Consider the following 21,377-nt stretch of genomic DNA (forward strand, 5'->3'; position numbering starts at 1 on the left):
ATTTATTTTCCTCTGTATTCCTAAAGAAATCAATAGCAATATAGCAAGTCTCATTTTTAGTCACAATACTGTGGATAAAATCAGTTTCCAGATGAATGGGACTGTTTGGTAGGCAAATGGAGACATAAGGAATATGGCCTTGCAGATCACAGTGACATATGGGAAGCTTCATCATAAGATCCACATAGCAACTTCTGAATCTGAAAATGCGATTATTATTTATATCTAAGAGCAGTTTCCCTTGCAGATAACACAAAGGCAAGAATTAACCTGGGACTCTAGAAACAGCACAGAGAAGAGCAACAAAGATGATCAGGGGACTGGAGGCTAAAACATATGAGGACCGGTTTTTGAAATTGGGAATTTCTAGTCTAATGAACAGAAGGATGAGGGGTGACATGATAGCAGTGTTCCAATATCTCAGAGGCTGACACAAAGAAGAGGGAGTCAAGCTATTCTACAAAGCACCTGAAGGCAGGATAAGAAGCAGCAGATGGAAACTAACCAAAGAGAGAAGCAACCTAGAACTAAGGAGAAACTTCCTGACAGTTAGAACAATTAACCAGTGGAACAACTTGCCTCCAGAAGCTGTGAATGCTCCAACACTGCAAGTTTTAAAGAAGAGACTGGTCAGCCATTTGTATGAAATGGTATAGGGTTTCCTGCCTGAGCAGGGAGTTGGACTAGATGACCTCTAAGGTTCCTTCCATCATCATCATCATCATCATCATCATCATCATCATCATCATCATCATCATCATCATTATTATTATTATTATTATTATTATTATTATTATTATTATTATTATTATTATTTTCTTGTCCCAAAATGGTTCAGCCTTGGATAAAAGCCAATCAGAGCCAGAGATCAGTGATGGACTTTCACGAAACATTTAATGAAGTTTTTCAGCAAAATGGTTGTTAGAATATGTTGTTGAAAAAATGGTTTGTTTAACAGAGTATTATTAATACACAGTGGAAGTTGTACTGGGACTTTTAGGCAAACAGTAATGCACTAACATGAGTTTTATAACTTATTTTTACTCAGACAACAAAAAGAAACACAGTAAGAAATAGTCCAAGTATCAATCCAGTATCATGCACATAAAAGTCAGTCCATAAAAAACATAGTATCAAAATACAAAAGCTGCTTACCAATATCAAAAACAATATACACTGTAGCAAGCAGTTGATTCTTGAGAGAATAAATATCAAGTTAGCAAACAAGAGAACAAGAGGTATCCAAACACTAACATCAAACACATATACAAGAGCAACTACGTGTAACATCTAACTCTCTTTTATGTGGAATAATTACAGCCACACCCTTAGGCCGTTTAACTCCTTAAAGGTGCTTTTACTCCATTATATAATATTGTCACCCAAATCAAGTTTAATCTCTAACAATCTCCCCTTTTGGGTGGCATATTATACATATATTTTTACAATCTCAAATTACACATATCACAAACAGATTTATGCTTTATAGCACCCTGAGCTTTAGTAAACTGGTCAGCAATATTATCTTCAGTTGCACAATATTCCAGTTTAATCAAATTATCTTTAACACATTGTCTGACATTTAGATACCGTAGATCCATATGTTTTGATCTAGTTTTCACTGCAGCATTAGTTGCTAATTTTATAGCTGCTTGATTGTCTTCATACACTTTTATTGGTTCATTACAATTTAAACCCATATCAAACAATAATTGTTTCCATACCAATAGCTCAGTACATAATAAAGATAAACAAGAAAATTCGGATTCAGTTGTTGATAAGCTTATATGCTTCTGTCTGTTAGACCTCCATCCTACTAAAGCGTTTCCCAATAATACAACCAATCCTGAAGTGGATTTCCTGGTTACAGTATCAGATGCAAAACTAGCATCTGCAAATGCTTTTAGTTCCAATTCCTTTGTTGGCTCTAGGTATAGAGAATAATGTATGGTGTGCTTCAAATATCTTAAAACTCTTTTCGCACCTTGCCAACATCTGGTTGTAGGATTCTCACAATATCTAGCTAAATGATTAACTGTAAATGCTATGTCAGGTCTTGACCAATTACATAAATACATCAAGCTGCCTATTAATGATTGATATATCTTTTTATCAAAGACATTGCTGTTATCTGCTGAACTCTCAAAACCTTGAACCATAGGTGTTTTTACTGGTTTACAGTTTTCCATATTATAACGTTTCAGCAAACCATTAATTTTCTTAGCTTGAGACAGTTTAAATCCTTTACTAGTCCTGACAATATCCAGCCCTAGATAATGACTAATAGCTCCTAGATCTTTTACTCTAAATTTTCTTTTTAACCCTGAAATTATTCTTTCAGTTTCTGTTTCATCTTTTGCTATAATAGCAATATCATCAGTGAATAATAATAACAATGATAATTCACTATTTTGCTGTTTTATAAATAAACAAGGATCTGCAATACTAGCTTTAAATCCCAAACTATTTAACTCTTTTACTAAACATCTATTCCACTCATAACCTGACTGTTTTAAACCATACAAACTCTTATTCAGTTTCCAACAGTACCCTACCTTACTTTCTATTCCTGATGGAACTTTCATATATATATCATGGTTTAATGTTGCATGCAAATAAGCAGTTTCAATATCTACATGTTTTATACTATAATTCTTATTTGCTGCCCAAACTAAAGCAGCCCTAAGAGTGGAAGCTCTTAACGTTGGGGAAAATACAACATCATAATCACTATTATTCTGTGCAAATCCTTGAGCAACTAATCTTGCTTTATGTATTACCTCTCCTGTAACACTTTCTTTCAGTTTAAAAACCCATTTACATCCAATTAACTTTTCTGTTTTAGGTATTTTAACCTCTTGATAAACATTAAGATCTTGCAAAGACTTTATTTCTTTATCCATAGCTACTTTCCAATTCTTTCTTTCATTCTCAGGATACATTTTTATTTCTTCAACATTAGAAGGTTCAATGTCTATTTGACAAATTAAACCTGCCTCGAAACGATCAGGCTGTCGTCTTTCCCTGTTAGACCTTCTGAGAATTATTGGACTTATAGGTACATTTACATTATTATCTTCTTCCTCTCCTGTCTCCACTATCAGTGGTTCTTGTTTAATCTCTCTAGCAGGTTTCTCCTCTTCTTTATCACTTTCATTTGAGGAGTTAGTTAAATCTTGTTGAGGAATATATACAATATCTTCTACCCTTTCCCAGCCTGACTGTTCTTGAAAAACAGCGCTAGAACTACAATAAATGTTTTTAGTACCTTTCTCCCAGAACCGATAAGACTTATGGTTTAACTCATAGCCAACAAAAAATAATTGTTTAGCTCTATGTTCTCCTTTATTTCTTATTGAACTTGGAATATGTACCCAAGCAGGTGTCCCAAATGTGTGAATATAACTAAGATTTGGTTTTCTCTTATACCATAAGGTATAAGGAATTTTACCTGTAGCTGAACTAACCACATTGTTTAAAATATGATTAGCACATTTTGCTGCTTCTCCCCATAAGCTATCAGGTAAACCAGAATCTTCAATCATAGATCTAATCATAGCTTGCAATGTTTGGCCCCTCCGTTCAACAAATGCATTATGCTGAGGTCTATAAGGAGCTGTACGTCTATGCTCTATTCCCTCTGAAACTAACAGCTCATTGAACTGTTTATTAACAAACTCAGTTCCATTGTCTGTTATTATGGTTTTTACATTTAACTGAGTTTTCCTTTGTACAAACTTGAGCCAATTAGATATTGTTTGTATAGTTTCAGTTTTTGACGTAAGGAGATAACAGAACCCATATCTGCTATAATGGTCTAGAATATTTAATATGTAGCAAGCACCCCCTAAACTGGGTTTCATAGGACCTATCAAATCCATAAATACCAGTTCTAATGGAGTTGTGGTTTTAAATCCATCTAACCTATTAGCTGGTGCTGCCCTGCTCTTTTCTCTACCACATACGTTACACTGTAGATATTTCTTACAAGCCTTTAACTTAAACCCATTAGACAAAGCTACAGTTCTTTTTAGTGTATTAAAATTCACATGACCCAATCTTCTATGTAATAAATGAATACATTCATCATGTGGTTTTTGATTTGTACAAGTAGTAGCCATTATTATAGGATCATTGCTAATTACAAACAAACCGTCTTTCATATTAGCTATTAAGTTCACTTCATTCTTTTGAATAAGACATTCCTCCCCTTGGAAAGTAACTTTAAAACCTGCTTCCAATAATGCCTTAACTGATAATAGATTATAATCACATCTGGGAACATATAGCATTTCCAAATTTTGTTTTAAAAATGAACAGTAAACCTTACCCTCTCCAGAGACCTTGACTCTCCAGCCATTAGCCATAGAAATATATTTTTTACTAGACCTTATATTTTCAAAATCCCTTTTTATTTTTGAAATACAGTGTGTAGCTCCACTATCTACCACCCACCAATTGTGGTTATTAGTAGTTCTATTAGCTACAGCTACATTAATCAGCTTTTTATTCTTTCTATGGCTTTCCTTTCTCTGACAATTACTATTCTGACAAAACTTAGCAATATGTCCCTTTAACCCACAATTAAAGCATTTCCTTAAAATATAAGCAGATTCAGTCTTCTTTATTTCTTGTTGCAATGGCTCTCTCAACTGTTTTCTCTCCATACGACATCGTGATTCTTCCAACAACCTTCCAGTTATTGAAGAAACAGTTAGGTCTTCTTTGGACAAAACCTCCAAGGACGATACAAAGGCATCGTAGCTCTCATCCAATGATGATAAAATGATGTAAACCTGGTGAAGCTCTGAGAAAATAAGTTCTTTTTCTTGCAGTTCCAACAAAGTTGCTTTTATAAAGTTAAGGTGAGCTAACATATCGCCATTCTTTTCCAGTCTAGCTCTAAATAGCTTTCTGGTAAGATTTATATGAGCACCAACACTGTCCCGAACAAAAATCTTTTTCAACTTAGCCCAACATTTAGCAGCAGATTCTTCTCCACGCACATGGACTAGCTGTTGGTCTCCTAATGTTAGCCCAATGATAGATAAAGCCTTATCATTGTCTTTATTGAAGTCTACAATCTTCTTGTTATCTTCTTCATTAGTTGGATCCCAGGCAGTTACATCAGGAGGATTATGGACTATTTTCCAAAGACCTTGATTTTGTAATAGCAAACTACATTGTGTAGACCAGGATACGTAGTTTGACCCATTAAGCCGGGTAATGCAGAATGGATTGAATAGTCCTTGTGCCATTGTCTGAATTTGAAAACTCAGTTAGGAAATATAAATACAATACTGTGCCTGTCCTCAGCACCACACTGGATCTGGGCCCATAACCATTGTTAGAATATGTTGTTGAAAAAATGGTTTGTTTAACAGAGTATTATTAATACACAGTGGAAGTTGTACTGGGACTTTTAGGCAAACAGTAATGCACTAACACGAGTTTTATAACTTATTTTTACTCAGACAACAAAAAGAAACACAGTAAGAAATAGTCCAAGTATCAATCCAGTATCATGCACATAAAAGTCAGTCCATAAAAAACATAGTATCAAAATACAAAAGCTGCTTACCAATATCAAAAACAATATACACTGTAGCAAGCAGTTGATTCTTGAGAGAATAAATATCAAGTTAGCAAACAAGAGAACAAGAGGTATCCAAACACTAACATCAAACACATATACAAGAGCAACTACGTGTAACATCTAACTCTCTTTTATGTGGAATAATTACAGCCACACCCTTAGGCCGTTTAACTCCTTAAAGGTGCTTTTACTCCATTATATAATATTGTCACCCAAATCAAGTTTAATCTCTAACAATGGTCCCAGCTGTTAAGGGAGCTGAGATCCCGAACAGCAGCATAGCACAATATTTTATAGAGTTGATTTCCAGAAATATGGAAGTAAGATTTCACAAAGCTATTGCTGTTTTTTGCAGTTCTACCTTGCTTTTAGTCTACATGTCCATTTGTCTATGGGGTTGTCCTTTATTTGAGCATACATGTCATCTCCCTCCTGTCACTACTCAACTTGCCCTAGAAATGGGGGGAGAGGGAGAACCTGGGAAAGAAATGGGAGTTTCAAGAAGCCATCCAAATGACACCAAGCTGGCAGGAATAGCCAACATGCCAGAAGACAGGCTTAAGATACAGGAGGATCTTGTCAGAATTGAACACTGGGCGCTATCCTACAAAATGAAATTCAATGGTGAACAAAGTAAGGTTCTACATTTAGGCAAGAAAAATCAAACGTACATGTATAGTATAAGGGATACCTTGTTCAAAAGTAGTAACTGTGAGAGGGATCTTGGAGTCCTAGTGGACAATCAAATATGAGCCAGGTGTTGTCAAAGAAGCCAACACAGTACTAGGTAAAGGTAAAGGTTCCCCCGCACATGCGTGCTAGTCGTTTCCGACTCTAGGGGCCGGTGCTCATCTCCGTTTCAAAGCCGAAGAGCCAGCGCTTGTCCGAGGACGTATTAACAGAAGGATAGAATCGAGATCACGTGAAGTATTAATACCACTTTAGAATGCCTCAGTAAGGCCACCCTTGGAATACTGCATCCAGTTTTGGTCCCCACGATGTAAAAAAAAAAAGTTGAGACTCTGGAAATAGTACAGAGAAGAGCAACAAAGATGATTAGAGGCCTGAAGGATAAAACATATAAGGAACGGTTGCTGGAATTTAGTTTAATGAAGAGAAGCACTAGGGATGACATGATAGCAGTGTTCCAATATCTCAGGGGCTGCCACAAAGAAGAGGGAGCCAGACTGTTCTCCAGAGCACCTGAGAGCAGGACAAGAAGCAATGGATGGAAACTAGTCAAGGAGAGAAGCAACCTAGAACTAAGTAGAAACTTCCTGACAGTTAGAACAACTAACCAGTGGAACAACCTGCCTCCAGAAGCTGTGAATGCTCCAACACTGGAAGTTTTTAAGAAGAGCCATTGGACTGAAATGATATAGGGTTTCCTGACTGAGCAGGGGTTGGACTAGATGACCTCCAAGGTCCCTTCCAACTTTTCTATTATGATTATGACCATTGATGATGCATTGCTAAGTGGGAAAAACCAGGCCCAGGAAACTGACTTTAAAAAAGCAGAAAACTCCTGATGGAATTGTCTTCACGATCCTGTTTTCACACCCTTCATTGGCCAGAACCATTTTGACAGCATATAGGTCAAGCTCAGTCTGAGCTACCTTCCAAAGCTCCCTTCAGCTGTCTTTATTTATTTTTTTAATTGGATCATTGAACACTGCCCAGAATCACTTTTGGTGACATGTCTGTCTATATTAATTTGATTAATCAATCAATCAATCACTAAGGACACATCAACAACAGGCTACCAAACTAGGTACCATCATCATTGCTAAGTGATGTTACTAGTACTGGTGATGTTACCTTCCTCAGGTACTGAAATGTTTGAAAGAATACAAACAACCTAAGAGAGCACCAAAGACCCCTCATTTCAACCCTGAGCTATAAATATTTCCTTTACTGACATCACAGAAACAATAGATCTTGCCTAATCTTGAGGTATTTGGGTCTTTCAGGATCTCCAGGGAGGTTCTTACACAATCAAGGGATGCCAAAGAGAAAGGCTGGTTCCTGGGTCCAACTAGATGATCTGGTTTCAAAGAGGGGGTGCCAAGGATCTCCCTCTGCTAGCCCTGCCCTGGGCCATATTGGATGCCCCAAAATTAATAACTTAACCCACTCCATTTCCTGACTGATTCTTCATGCACACCTAAGCAAGGACTGTAGGATAGCATCAAAATGTGATGCTATCCTAATTTTACCTATTCATATTTTCCTGCATTCTCTCTCTCTCTCTCTCTCTCTCTCTCTCTCTCTCTCTCTCTCTCTCTCTCTCTCTCTCTCATTTTTTCTCTCTCTCTTCCTGACAAACCTAGCAGACAACTTTCTTTCCCCAAAAGTAGAGAATGGAACCAGGAGAGTAGCCATATTGGATTTAATTCTCATTAACAGAGATGAAAAGATAGAAAGTGTCGAAGCCACAGGAACCTTGGGTGGAAGTGATCACGCAATATTGGAATTCAACATTATGGAAGCACAAGCAATAGAACACAGCCAAACTAGAGTGTTGGACTTTAAAAGAGCTAATTTCAATACAGTAAACTTAGAGAGACCATGGGAAGAATTCCATGGATGAGAATCCTAAAGGGGAAAACAACTCAAGAAGCTTGGGAAATTTTGAAAAGTGAGATAATAAAGGCCCAGTCTAGTACAATACCAACAAAGAAGAAAAATAACAGCTCTCAAAACAAACCTGCATGGCTGCATAAAGAACTCTCTGATAAATTGAAAGATAAAAAGAACAAGTATAAGAAGTGGAAACAGGGGCACATAACTAAGTCAGAATATCAGCAAATAGCCCGTGCCTGCAAAGATGAAGTGAGGAAAGCTAAGGCTCAAAATGAACTAAGGCTTGTGACCAAAGTCAAAAATAACAAAAAATGCTTCTTGCAACATATAAAAACAAGAAAAAAGTTAAGGAAATGATTGGTCCATTAGTGGGGGAAAGTGGCAAGAAGGTGACAAGCAATAGGGAGAAAGCAGAACTATTTAATTTGTTTTTTGCATCTGTCTTTACACAAAGGGAAAAAACAGTCCAACCTACCCAAACCAGTGCCATAAAAAACAGAATAGAAATGCAAGCTCAGCTAGGCAAGAAAATGGTAAGTGAGCACCTGTCCAGCCTAGACGAGTTCAAATCACCAGGACCAGATGGATTACACCCCAAGGTTCTCAAGGAACTGGCAGATGTGATCTCAGAACCACTGAACTATATTTTTCAAAGATCCTGGAGCACTGGGGAACTACCAGAGGACTGGAAGAGAGCTGATGTAGTTCCCATCTTCAAAAAAGGGGAAAAAATAGATCCAGGAAACTACAGACCTATCAGCCTGACCTCAATATCTGGGAAGATTCTGGAAAAGATAATCAAACAACAAATCAGCGAACACCTTGATGCAAACAAAGTCATCACTAAAAGTCAACATGGGTTTGTCAAAAACAGATCATGCCATACAAATCTTATTACATTCTTTGACCAAGTGACAAAACTAGTGGACCAGAGGAATGCTGTAGATATAATTTACTTGGACTTCAGTAAGGCATTTGATAAAGTAGATCACAACCTACTACTTGATAAGATAGAAAAATGTGGATTACATAGCACCACCTCCAGATGGATCCATAGCTGGCTGACAGGCCGTACTCAGTGTGTGGTCCTCAATGGAACTGCATCTACATGGAAGGAAGTGTGTAGTGGGGTGCCCCAGGGCTCTGTTCTGGGTCCGGTGCTCTTCAACATCTTCATCAATGATTTGGATGAGGGGATAGATGGGGAACTCATCAAATTTGCAGACGACACCAAGCTGGCAGGAATAGCCAATACTCCAGAAGATAGGCTTAAGATACAAGAGGATCTTGTCAGACCCGAACACTGGGCACTATTTAACAAAATGAAATTCAATGGTGAAAAAAGTAAGTTTCTACATTTAGGCAGGAAAAATCAAATGCACAGGTATAGTATAGGTGGTACCTTGCTCAATAGTATTAACTGTAAGAGAGATCTCGGAGTCCTAGTGGACAATCACTTAAATATGAGCCAACAGTGTGCTGCAGCTGCCAAAAAAGCCAACACAGTGCTAGGCTGCATTAATAGAGGGATAGAATCAAGATCACGTGAAGTACTGATACCACTTTAAAATGCCTTGGTAAGGCCACACCTGGAATATTGCATCCAGTTTTGGTCACCACGATGTAAAAAAGATGTCAAGACTCTGGAAAGAGTACAGAGAAGAGTAACAGAGATGATTTGGGGACTGGAGGCTAAAGCATATAGGGAACGGTTGTTGGAATTGGGTATGTGTAGTTTAATGAAGAGAAGGGTGAGGGGTGACATGATAGCAGTGTTCCAATATCTCAGGGGCTGCCACAAAGAAGAGGGAGTCAAGCTATTCTCCAAAGCACCTGAAAGTAGGACAAGTAGCAACAGATGGAAACTAGTCAAGGAGAGAAGCAACCTAGAACTAAGGAGAAACTTCCTGACAGTTAGAACAATTAACCAGTGGAACAACCTGCCTCCTGAAGTGGTGAATGCTCCAACACTGGAAGTTTTTAAGAAGAGACTGGCCAGCCATTTGTCTGAAATGGTATAGGGTTTCCTGCCTGAGCAGGGGGTTGTATTAGATAACCTTCAAGGTCCCTTCCAACTTATTATTATTATTATTATTATTATTATTATTATTATTATTATTATTATTATTATTATTATTATTATTGTTGTTGTTGTTGTTGTTGTTGTTGTTGTTGTTGTTGTTGTTATTGTTATTATTCACTGGTCCCTGACCACAATCATCTTCCGGTTTCTTCTATTGTTTAGTTGCACTTTATAAATAAATAATAGGTTTTCTCCCATGAAGAAAAATATCTACTTTTCCCCCCCAAAATTGAAATGTCCTGACAGTAATTATGACAAATTTTGATGACTATAATGAATAAAATTGATTTTCTGGGACTTTGTTCTGCTTTGGAACATTGTAAGAGAGAAAAATATCACATGAACAAAAATCGCCACATATCTCTTATTAAAGGAAAACCAGAATCAACTCTATCCACACTGAGGATTGACATTTCAGACTCATGCTAAAATTCTCTCTTGAGACTTGAATATATCAAGAGATTTTTCTAATGGATGTTTGGGAGAAAGTTCTACCGTCTCAATCTTTATTGCATTTTCAAAATTTGACCCCATTTGTGACTCCCCCCTTTGGGCACCTCCTTGTTGACTCACTCAGAGTTTAGAGAGATGATATCTCTCCTTGTGGCCATTATTCAAATCATAGTGATTTATTTATTCTCTTGGTGCTAAATCTCAAAAGACATTTTTCATTGCTTTCAGATATCACACAAACACAGCCAAAACACACTTCAACTTTGATATCATATCAAAGCCTTTGTTGGCTAATCTGTTTGCACTGGAAAATCTTGGGTGCATAAGTGGCCCTGGAGAAAGAGAGAACCTTGAAGGCTTTAAAGATAGTTAGGGGCTGAGATGTGAAGGCTTGGCTGGACTCTGTCTGGATTAGGAAACCTTCAGATCTTCTGTCTTGGAAGAGGGCTTTGGTTTCTTCCACCTCTTCATGTCACTGTGTTTTCAAAGCAAGGCTGGAGACTCCATCAGGAACTAAAGTCATGTTGCTGCTTCTGCTGCTTCTGCTGCCCCAGGAAGTTCTGGCAAGTCTCAGAGCCAAATGCATCCTGACTTTGAAGAGGGACGAGCAGCACCCACAGAACTATTACAAGCCAGGAGAGTTTCTCATTGGTGGCATTGTGTCTGCAACAAGGAAGACGTTTCTATCGATAAGCTTCAACAAATCTCATTTGACTCAATTTTTTCAGTATGTCAAAGTTCCTGCACACAATTAGAGCCTCTCCATTCCACCCTGAATTCTAAAATTTCAACTGCCTCTCTTACAATGAGAGATCTCTTTGATCTGCTAGTTTTTTTTCTCTTTCTGTCTCATTTCATCCTTTATTCATCCTTTTCAGCTAATGAACCTGATCTGAAATTCTCAAATAAATATTCAGTAGAGATCTTCTGTTTTTATTGACTTTGAAGTAGCATCTGCTTTTCTTGACATTCTCTCAGCAGAGTTGGACTGTGGATGGAGAAGAGGATGGTTCTTCTCTTCTACCACTCTCATACCCAATGAGGTCATCAGCAAGGGTAGAAAAATGCAGAAATGTTGACTTTTTATCTGAAGTAAAAATAAGCTCAAAAATTTTATTCTTTACCACCAATTAAAGGAATGGACGTCAGTTCAGAACTGACTTTTCTTAAATGTCTGAATCTCATTTGAGTGAATGCCAATATCCTAATCATACAACGAGTTAAATGACAGCTAAGTCTCTATTGTGGACATTTGGTTCATATAATCATATATAAGCACTTGAAAAATAAGAGGAACAGATTAAATTTCAATGACTGAATGCACTATTAAATTTGGATATTAAAGATAGAATTTGGGTATCTGCTATTTGGTTTACACTCTGTGATAGGTTAAGAGATTTTTTTAAATAAAATATTGTATTCTTGGTATAGGACATCAGAGAAATTATTAAGAATATGTAAGCATATTTCAGACCAACGCAGGAATTGTGAAAAACATAGGAAAACATTTTATCATGCAGGACAGACTTTTGAGAAAACTCAGATATTTTAGGTGCAAATTGACACAATAATGCAAAGAATTTGAAAGGCTAAAAATTGTGAAGAAACTCGATTTCTTTTTTATTGGGACTTCTGAGAAATGACTTAGATAACCCTCGTAGTGGATGGATTTTATATATTGTAATCAGTGGTGGGATTCAAATATGAGAAAATCCAGTTCTCTGTGTGGATGCCGCTTCCGGAAGTCCATTCTGGGCTTGGGCAACAAAAAATTATTATTTTTTTATTTTTATTTTTTATTTTTATTTTTATTCCATTTATATCCCGCTCTTCTCCGAAGACTCAGGGCGGCTTACAAGCTTAGCAGTAGCCTTCATTCTATGTATATGCCTGCTTATTAGGGCTTTCACACACACCCAAAGCGGCATTATTACAAAGTCAGCTTAATTGCCCCCAACAATCTGGGTCCTCATTTTACCTACCTCGGAAGGATGGAAGGCTGAGTCAACCTTGAGCCTGGTGGGATGCGAACCTGCACTAGTTGCAGGCAGCCCACTGCTCCACCAAGGCTCTTACCGGTTCTGCTGAACTGGTGTGAATTGGGTGATTCCCACCACTGATTATAAAGGCAACATTTTTTTGTATGCACAATAAAGGGGGAAAAAGCATGGAATTCTCACAATGGACGACTAGATTGTAAAAAATGTAGAATTTACAGAAATGAAAAATTATCTCTTGAAAAGAAGGATGGAAGTCAGATTTTTCTTTATTTTTACTTTCTTGCACATTTTCTTTCTTTCTCTGTTTTTCTCTTTCCTTTTTTCCTTGCATTATTTCATTTTGTGTAAAAAATTAACAAGTATAAATTTTAAAAAAAATATTAGAGAAAGTTAATAATAACTAGATTACTTCATGCCTAATATGCATTCAGTATCCAAAAATAAAAGAAAAATTGAAAGAATCTCAAAGTTCCATTCAGATAGGTGAGAGATTTTTGGGACATTTGAAAATGCCTTCAAACCTCTCAGGCTTAGGTGGATTTTAAAAACAACAACAACAATTGTTGAAAGAACAGTTAAATATCATGTCGCTTCCATTGATTATGTCCTTATATATTCATACTTTCAGGAAAACATCACCAGAGTACTGGAAATTGCTGTCCTTCCTTTTTGCAATCCAAGCAATCAACAAGAATCTCAATACTTTGTTGAATGTCACCCTGGGATACAACATCTATGACAATTATTTCAGCACACAAATGACCTCAGAGGCTTTGCTGGACCTGCTTTCCGAGGGGGAGGAGGCCAATGTTCCCAACTATAGCTGTGGAAGGCAGAGAAACACAGTGGCTGTTCTCGAAGGGGCTGATACTGACACCTCCACCCTGATTTCAACCATGTTAGGAACTGATAAAATCCCACAGGTGGGTCTTTATTGTGAAGACCAGTTTTAGAGATGCAACTTACAGCCAGACATCCTCTTTTGTAAATAAAAAGCAAAGCTCTGTTATGGAAATTGCATGAAGTAAGGGTGAAGGTTCTATCAAATGGTAGAAAAGGATCTGAGCAGACAATCCCCTCCCTGGCACACTCAAAATGCAGACGGTGCACCTCTGCTGGCTGTTTGCAGGAGCCAAATGCTTCTCTGAAATGAGAACATAAAAAATGTAAGAGCAGAATGACCAGAGATTCCCTACAAAAGGTTCTTCATTGCAAGGAGTAGAACAATTACTCCATTAGGGCTAGATTTTCTTTTTGTGGTCTCCAAAAAAATAAAGTTTTTTTTTTCCTTTTCAGATCAATCACAGTTTTGATTCCCAGGTTCTGAGGGATGAAATTCCTTTCTTTTATCCAATGCTCCCTGCTGAAGGAGCCCAGTACCCAGGGATGGTGAAGCTGATCCTCCATTTCAGGTGGACCTTGGTAGGTCTCCTTGCTCCAGACACTGAGAATGGACAAAGATTCTTGGGGACGTTGACTTCCATGCTGATCAAAAATGGCATTTGCCCAGTTTTATCACAAACTTTTTCTCCAGGCTCTTGGAAAGTGAATGTAGACTGGCATTTATACCACAATTGGAGAAAGGTGAAGGTCTTTATTTATGGTGCAGACATGACTTCATTCAATCCAGGTATTACACTTTTGGATCAGATCTTTGAAAGGCTTATTGAACCTCCTAGAGAAAAAGTCCTGATCACGACAGTCCGGTGGGACTTCTCTATTTATTTGACAAAGCAAAACTTTCCTGTTCAATACATCCATAGTGTATTTTCTTTTCCTAATCAAATTGGAAACTATGGTCGACATTTGAAGTTTTATTCTTTTATGAAGCACTTTCTGGAGATCTCCTTCCTGTGTTCCGAATCCAAGGATGCCTTTTCAGTGAAAGTCTGGAGACGGTGCAGGCAAAGAGAAGAACTGGAAGTTCTCAAGGAAGAGGAGATGGATCCAATCCTGACTGGAGATAACTATTTCATTTACAACACAATCTGGGCAGTGGCAAGGGCCTTAAATGCAGCTTATTTATCCAGACCCAGGGGGAGATTTAAAGGTGGTAAAAACTTGAAAACTGCAGTGCTGAAGGCATGGCAGGTACTTATTTTCTATCACACAGCTCTTTATAACAGTTGGGAATCAATGTTACAATTGTGAACACCACAGTACGTATTCTGACAAAGGTTTTACTGTTTTCTGAATATAAAAATTAAATTAAATTCCAATTATCCATTGCTCTCTTTCCGCATTCACGCTGTTCATTTCTTTTACAATTTCTTCTTAAAAGCTTCTTGGTAAAAGTATTTTTCCTCCACCTTTTTCTTCTTTGATTTCTTTTTTTTACAAGCAGAACCATTACCATGTACCACACAGTCTACAAAGGTGTGTTGTGTATATTAAGCTCTTCCTATCTTCCCATTGACCTGTACACCGTTCTTTACAGAATTGTTTTTGTGTGGGACATCTGATATTAATTTGACCTCACTGGCAGAATATCTTCATTATTGTTGTGCAGACAACATCCATTTCCTTTATGGTTTAACTTTGGCCCACATTAATTCACGCTGGATGTATCCTTTGCTATACTTCCCTTTGGTTTTCCAGACTATGCAGTGACAATTGTGAACGAAAGAGATAAAGCATATCCTTGACCATCTTTTTTTCCAGGCAATTTTTTATTCTATATTCCTCACTGCAGATCCTTTATGACAGCTCAAATGGAGGAGTCTTGCCAGAGACCTTCCTGTATCTAAGTAATATTGCCCATTTTCTCCTCCATTCCAGCTTCATTCTTTCCTTCGAACATCTCAGTTTTATAATAATTCCATCAATGGAGTATATTTGGATGAGAATGGGGAGCTGGTAGCAGACCTGGACGTTGCAAATACGGTGGTTTTCTCCAATATGTCTGTTAGTCAAGTGACAGTTGGGAGGCTACTAAGAGTGGGATCCTTGGATTTCAAGCTGATGATGAACCAGAATGCTATTGCAAAGTTGGAAATGCTGAAGGTGGGAAAAACACTTTATTTTTTTTTTCTTTAGTTATATATTTACTTCCTTTAACATGTTATGGATACTATTTCTCGATGCCTTTTCAGGGTTGGTGGTTGAGTTTCCCAGACTTATAGTTCTGGGTGGCTTTAACCTCCCTTCCCTTTGGGGGGTCGTCAGAGTTGGGTCGGGAATTCAAGGCTTCCATGACGGCCATGGACCTAACCCAAATAATTCAGGGTCCGACTCATGGGGGGGTCACACTCTCGACCTAGTTTTTCTATCTGGACAGTGGCTTGGTGATCTGGGAGGGGGCAGAATTCGGCCACGCGAGTTGTGATGGGAGATTCCTGATACTCCCATGTAACACCTCTCCTCCGGAAGCTACATTGGCTTCCAGTTGCCCTCCGGGTGAGATTCAAGGTGTTGGTGATGACCTATAAAGCCCTAAATGTCATGGGTCCGGATTATCTTAGGGAGCACCTGCTACCAGCATCAATTTCACATTGTCCTGTGCGCTCCCACAGGGAGGGCCTCCTTAGGGTACCGCCGGTAAGTGAGTGCCAGTGGGTGATACCCAGGGGAAGGGCATTCTCTGTGGACATGCCTGCCCTGTGGAAGAATCTGCCTGTGGAACTCCGAACCACTCCTGACCTTCTTTCATTTTGCCGGAACCTAAAAACTTGGTTATTTGATTTATCTGGGCTGGACTGAGGGGTTTTAATTTTAAAACTTTTAAATTTTTAAACTTTTGGCTTGTTGTTGTTGTTGTTAGTTGCGAAGTCGTGTCCGACCCATCGCGACCCTATGGACAACATTCCTCCAAGCCTTCCTGTCCTCTACCCTCTGCTGGAGTCCATTTAAGCTCACACTTACTGCTTCAGTGGCTCCATCCAGCCACTTCATTCTCTGTCGTCCCCTTCTTCTCTTGCCCTCAACCTTCCCCAGCATCAGGCTCTTCTCCAGTGAGTCCTTCCTTCTCATTAGGTGGCCAAAGTATTTGAGTTTTAGCTTCAGGATCTGGCCTTCTAAAGAGCAGTCAGGGCTGATCTCCTCTAGGACTGACCGGTTTGATTGCCTTGCAGTCCAAGGGACTCGCAGGAGTCTTCTCCAACACCATAGTTCAAAGGCCTCAATTCTTTGGTGCTCAGCCTTTCTTATGGTCCAGCTTTCACTGCCATACATTGCAACTGGGAAGACAATAGCCTTGACTATACGCACTTTTGTTGACAGGGTGATGTCTCTGCTTTTTAGTGTGCTGTCTAGATTTGCCATGGCTTTCCTCCCAAGGAGCAAGCGTCTTTTAATTTCTTGGCTACAGTCCCCATCTGCAGTGATCTTGGAGCCCAGGAAAATAAAATCTGTCACTACCTCCATTTCTTCCCCATCTATTTGCCAGGAATTGAGAGGGCCAGATGCCATGATCTTGGTTTTGGCTACTAATTGTTATTTAATCTTATTTTAATTTTATTTTAACTCTTATTTTGTCTTTTAACTTTGCCCTGTAAACTACCCTGAGTCCTTTGGGAATAGGGTGGTATATAAAAATAAATAAATAAATAAATAAACAAACAAACAAACAAACAAATAAATAAATAAATAAATAAATAAATAAAAATTTATTTCCCTCTTTCTGCCTAGCCCCTGTCCCTTTCCAGGTGTGTGGAAAGCTGCCCTGCTGGATTCATGAAGTTGGCTCAGGAAGAGAAGCCCATCTGCTGCTACAATTGTCATCCTTGTGCAGAAGGAACCATCTCCACCATGGAAGGTGGGTGGCAGCAGGAGATAGGGGCAGGCTTTGGGGAGGACCATAAATCTTGAGATTTTACATGAATGTGCATTTTGGAAGGCTTGATCAGAGTGGCTCCCACCTCTTTGAGTCTTGACCAAGTTACACTTTTATGTCATGGTGAATTATAAGTAATGATGTTGGAGTTTAATATATTATATAGATCAAGTCAACAGGCATAAAGATAAATGGATACAGGATGAGACTGGGTTGTGTATAGTGGGATATGACATCTCTTGATGTTATTGTGGGATTTTCCAGATTTTAGAACACAATGATCAAACTTTGATTGGCTCTTTATAAGAGGATTGATTAGATTCTTGCAAGTGTCCATGTCTGATGGATATTTGGGGCAGCCAATTTCAGGTTGCAACCACCAGGCAGTTTTGGATGCAATCTTCACTCTACTTTCTGTGGGTAGGAGGAGCTGGGCAGCCTTATATAGTAATAATAATAGAGTTGGAAGGGACATTGAAGATCATCTACTCAAAGCCCCTGCTCAGGCAGGAAACCCTATACCATTTCAGACAAATGGCTGGCCAGTCTCTTCTTTAAAACATCAAGCGTTGGAGCATTCACCGATTCTGCAGGCAGGTTGTTCCACTGGTTAATTGTTCTAACTGTCAGGAAGTTTCTCCTTAGTTCTCGGTTGTTTCTCTCCTTGATTAGTTTCCATTTGTTGCTTCTTGTCCTGTCTTCAGGTGCTTTGGAGAATAGCTTGACTCTCTCTTCTTTGTGGCAGGCTCTGAGGTATTGGAACACTGCTATCATGTCCCTCCTCATCCTTCTCTTCATTGAACTAGACATACCAAATTCCAGCAACCACTCCTTATATGTTTTAGCCTCCAGTCCCCTGATCATCTTTGTTGCTTTTCTCTGTGCTGTTTCTAGAGTCCCAGGTTAATTCTTGCCCTTGTGTTATCTGCAAAGAAAGCTGGTCTTAGATGTAAATAATATTTGCATCTTCAGATTCAGAGATTGCTAAGTGATTGTCCACTTGGACTCTTAGATCCCTCTTACAGTTACTACTATTGAGCTAGGTACCACCTATACTATACCTGTACATTTGGTTTTTCTTGCCTAAATGTAGAACCCTACTTTTTTCACCACTGAATTTGATTTTGTTAGATAGCACCTAGTGTTCAAGTCTGTCCAGATCCTCCTGTATCCTAAGCCTGTCTTCTGGAGCGTTCTGCCAGTTTGGTGTCATCTACAAATTTGATGAGTTCATCTATCCCCTCTTTCAAATCATCGATGAAGATGTTGAAGTGCACTGGGCCTAGAACAGAGTTCTGGGGCACCCCACTAAACACTTTCCTCCATGTAGCTTCAGGTACATTGAAAACAGCATGTTGAGTATGGCCAGTCAGCCAGCTACAAATCCATCTGATGGTGATGCTGTCTAAACCACATTTTTCTATCTTATCAAGGAGTAGGTTGTAGTCTTCTTTATTAAATGCCTTACTGAAGTGCAAGTAAATTATATCCACAGCATTGGATATAAGCATCCTTTGTCCAGTCTATCTGTACAAGTAGTCCCTCTTTTTGGTCAGCCTGAGGTTACTCCTATTTGTATTTCTTGAGGCTGACATTCCACAAATTCGGCTGAAGGCTCTTCTTTAAAGTCATTGTCTGAGTCCTGGACCACAGGGGAAGGGGAAAGGAAAGGAGAGGAGGGGAGGGGAGGGGAGATTTGTGTTGAGGAGAGGGAAGGGGAGAGGAATCATGAGTTGGGACTTAGCCAAACTTCCTTTTTGACCATAGGGAAGATGTTCCTCTTTATGCCTACAAAACAGAGGAATGCATTTTGATGTCCTCTCTCATCATTAAAGGGAACTTCACCTAACATTTATTTCTCCGTGGCAAAAGTAGTGTTTATCCAATTCAGCTGATCCTTCATGTGTACTTCATTCCATTGTAGACTGGTTCTCATTGGTGCCTTAACGCACTGACAAAAGGCTCCAATTTTCAGTTGTGAAAAGATAAAATGATGGAACTGCCTTCCTTCCGTGAATCCTTTCTTCTTCCTTTCTACTCTCTCAACAAGTTCAATGAGGAAACGGTGACATCAAAAAAGTAAAGTAATATTAAGACTTTCTAGATGGAGGGAAACGAAGAAACACATTGACTTCATCTTTACACATCTTTATATGTAGTCAAACCAAAACCTATTTTACTTAAACAATGCATTTTATTAAAGGACATGTTAAAGGGAGAATGCATTCTTGCTCTTTTTCAGATGCAGACAAATGTACCAAATGTCCTGAAGATCAACATGCAAACACCAATCGAGTTCACTGTATTCCCAAGATTCAAAGCTACCTTTCTTATAAGGAAAATCTGGGGATCATCCTGACTTCCATTGCCTCATTCCTCTCTTTAACCACAGGCTTTGGATTGGGGATCTTCATTAAATTCATGGAAACACCAATTGTCAAAGCCAACAACCGGGACCTTTCCTACATCCTCCTGGTCTCCCTCCTGCTTTCCATCTTGACCTCCTTCCTGTTCATTGGCCGGCCAAAGAGGGTGACCTGCCTCCTCCGACAAACAGCTTTCAGTATTGTCTTCTCAGTTGCCACTTCTTCAATCTTGGCCAAAACGATCATGGTGGTGTTAGCCTTCTTGGCCACCAAACCAGGGAATAAAGTGCAGAGATGGCTGGGGAAGAGCTTGGCCAACTCCATTGTCATTTCTTGTTCTGGTCTCCAATTTGTCATTTGCACCATCTGGTTGGGAACTTTCCCCCCATTCCCTGACTCAGACATGCATTCCCAACCTAAAGAGATCATCCTACAATGCAATGAAGGCTCTGTTGCCATGTTTTATGTTGCCCTTGGGTACATGGGCTTCCTGTCGGCTATCTGCTTCATGGTGGCTTTCCTGGCCAGGAATCTCCCTGGGGCCTTCAATGAAGCCAAGCTGATCTCTTTCAGCATGCTGGTATTCTGCAGTGTCTGGGTGTCCTTTGTTCCAGCCTACCTGAGCACCAAGGGGAAGTACATGGTGGCTGTTCAGGTCTTCTCCATCTTGGCCTCCAGTGTTGGATTGCTGGGCTGTATTTTCATCCCCAAGTGCTATATTATTATGTTTAGGCCAGATCTGAATACCAGAGAACATTTGATGTCAAAATAAAATAGGAATAAATGACTTTTGCAAATCTATTATTTTTCAAATATGTCATTTAGTAGGTCTGATTAACAGATTTTGGTCATTTAATGTTTGTTTGTTTGTTAAAACTAAATCCTTCTTGACTAGAGATGACTCTAGGCAACTTACAATCAAGACAAAAGAAAACATCACATAGCAATGGTTGACAGCTCTTCACACATTCCTCTGGGATCATAGAAAACAAACCAGGCAGGGAGGTTGCATTCTTTATTCTTTCCCTTGTTCTAACTGACAGTTTAGGGATATATGTTAGGAGAGAGATATAGTGCAGGGCAGCAAGATGTTACATTGTAGCAGATAGAGGAAGCAAAGCAATAAACAAAAGCAAAAGTTTACATTGTAGTAGATAGAGGAAGCAGAGGCAATAAACCCATGGGAACATCCCCCCTCCCCCTTGGGAGTATGGCAGTACCCTGGGAAATGTGATATTTGCTTTTGGAATAGAGGGGATAGATAGGAATGAAATAGGAATGGGTTCTGACAGGTTATTGGAATTGGGAATGTCTAGTCTAATGAAATGAAGGATGAGGGGTGACATGATAGCTGTGTTCCAATATCTTAGAGGCTACCACAAAGTAGAGGGAGTCAAGTAGAGGAAGGGAGGAAGCAAGGAGACCAAATTGGTCAGTAGCTACTCCTACATAGGTGGGTCTCTTCAGAACTGAAGTAGTTCAGAGGAGTGGAAAATTCGACACTGATGACTTCTTTTCAATTATT

General features: G+C 39.0%; 1 protein-coding gene across 1 annotated transcript in view; it reads left to right on the forward strand.

Annotated features, from left to right (window-relative positions):
• The window catches only part of LOC308663027 (vomeronasal type-2 receptor 26-like), a gene marked incomplete at its 3' end in the record, with an annotated part of 43,615 nt that overhangs the window by 5,192 nt on the left and 17,046 nt on the right, over nt 1-21,377 (forward strand). Inside the window, exons 3-5 of the mRNA XM_081319170.1 lie at nt 13,344-13,638; nt 14,012-14,137; nt 15,494-15,718. Of these exons, the coding sequence (XP_081175296.1) occupies nt 13,344-13,638; nt 14,012-14,137; nt 15,494-15,718 (646 nt within the window). The remainder of the gene's footprint in view (nt 1-13,343; nt 13,639-14,011; nt 14,138-15,493; nt 15,719-21,377) is intronic.

Source organism: Vipera berus (assembly GCF_964194415.1).
Source record: "Vipera berus genome assembly, chromosome: 2".
Classification (NCBI taxonomy): domain Eukaryota; kingdom Metazoa; phylum Chordata; class Lepidosauria; order Squamata; family Viperidae; genus Vipera; species Vipera berus.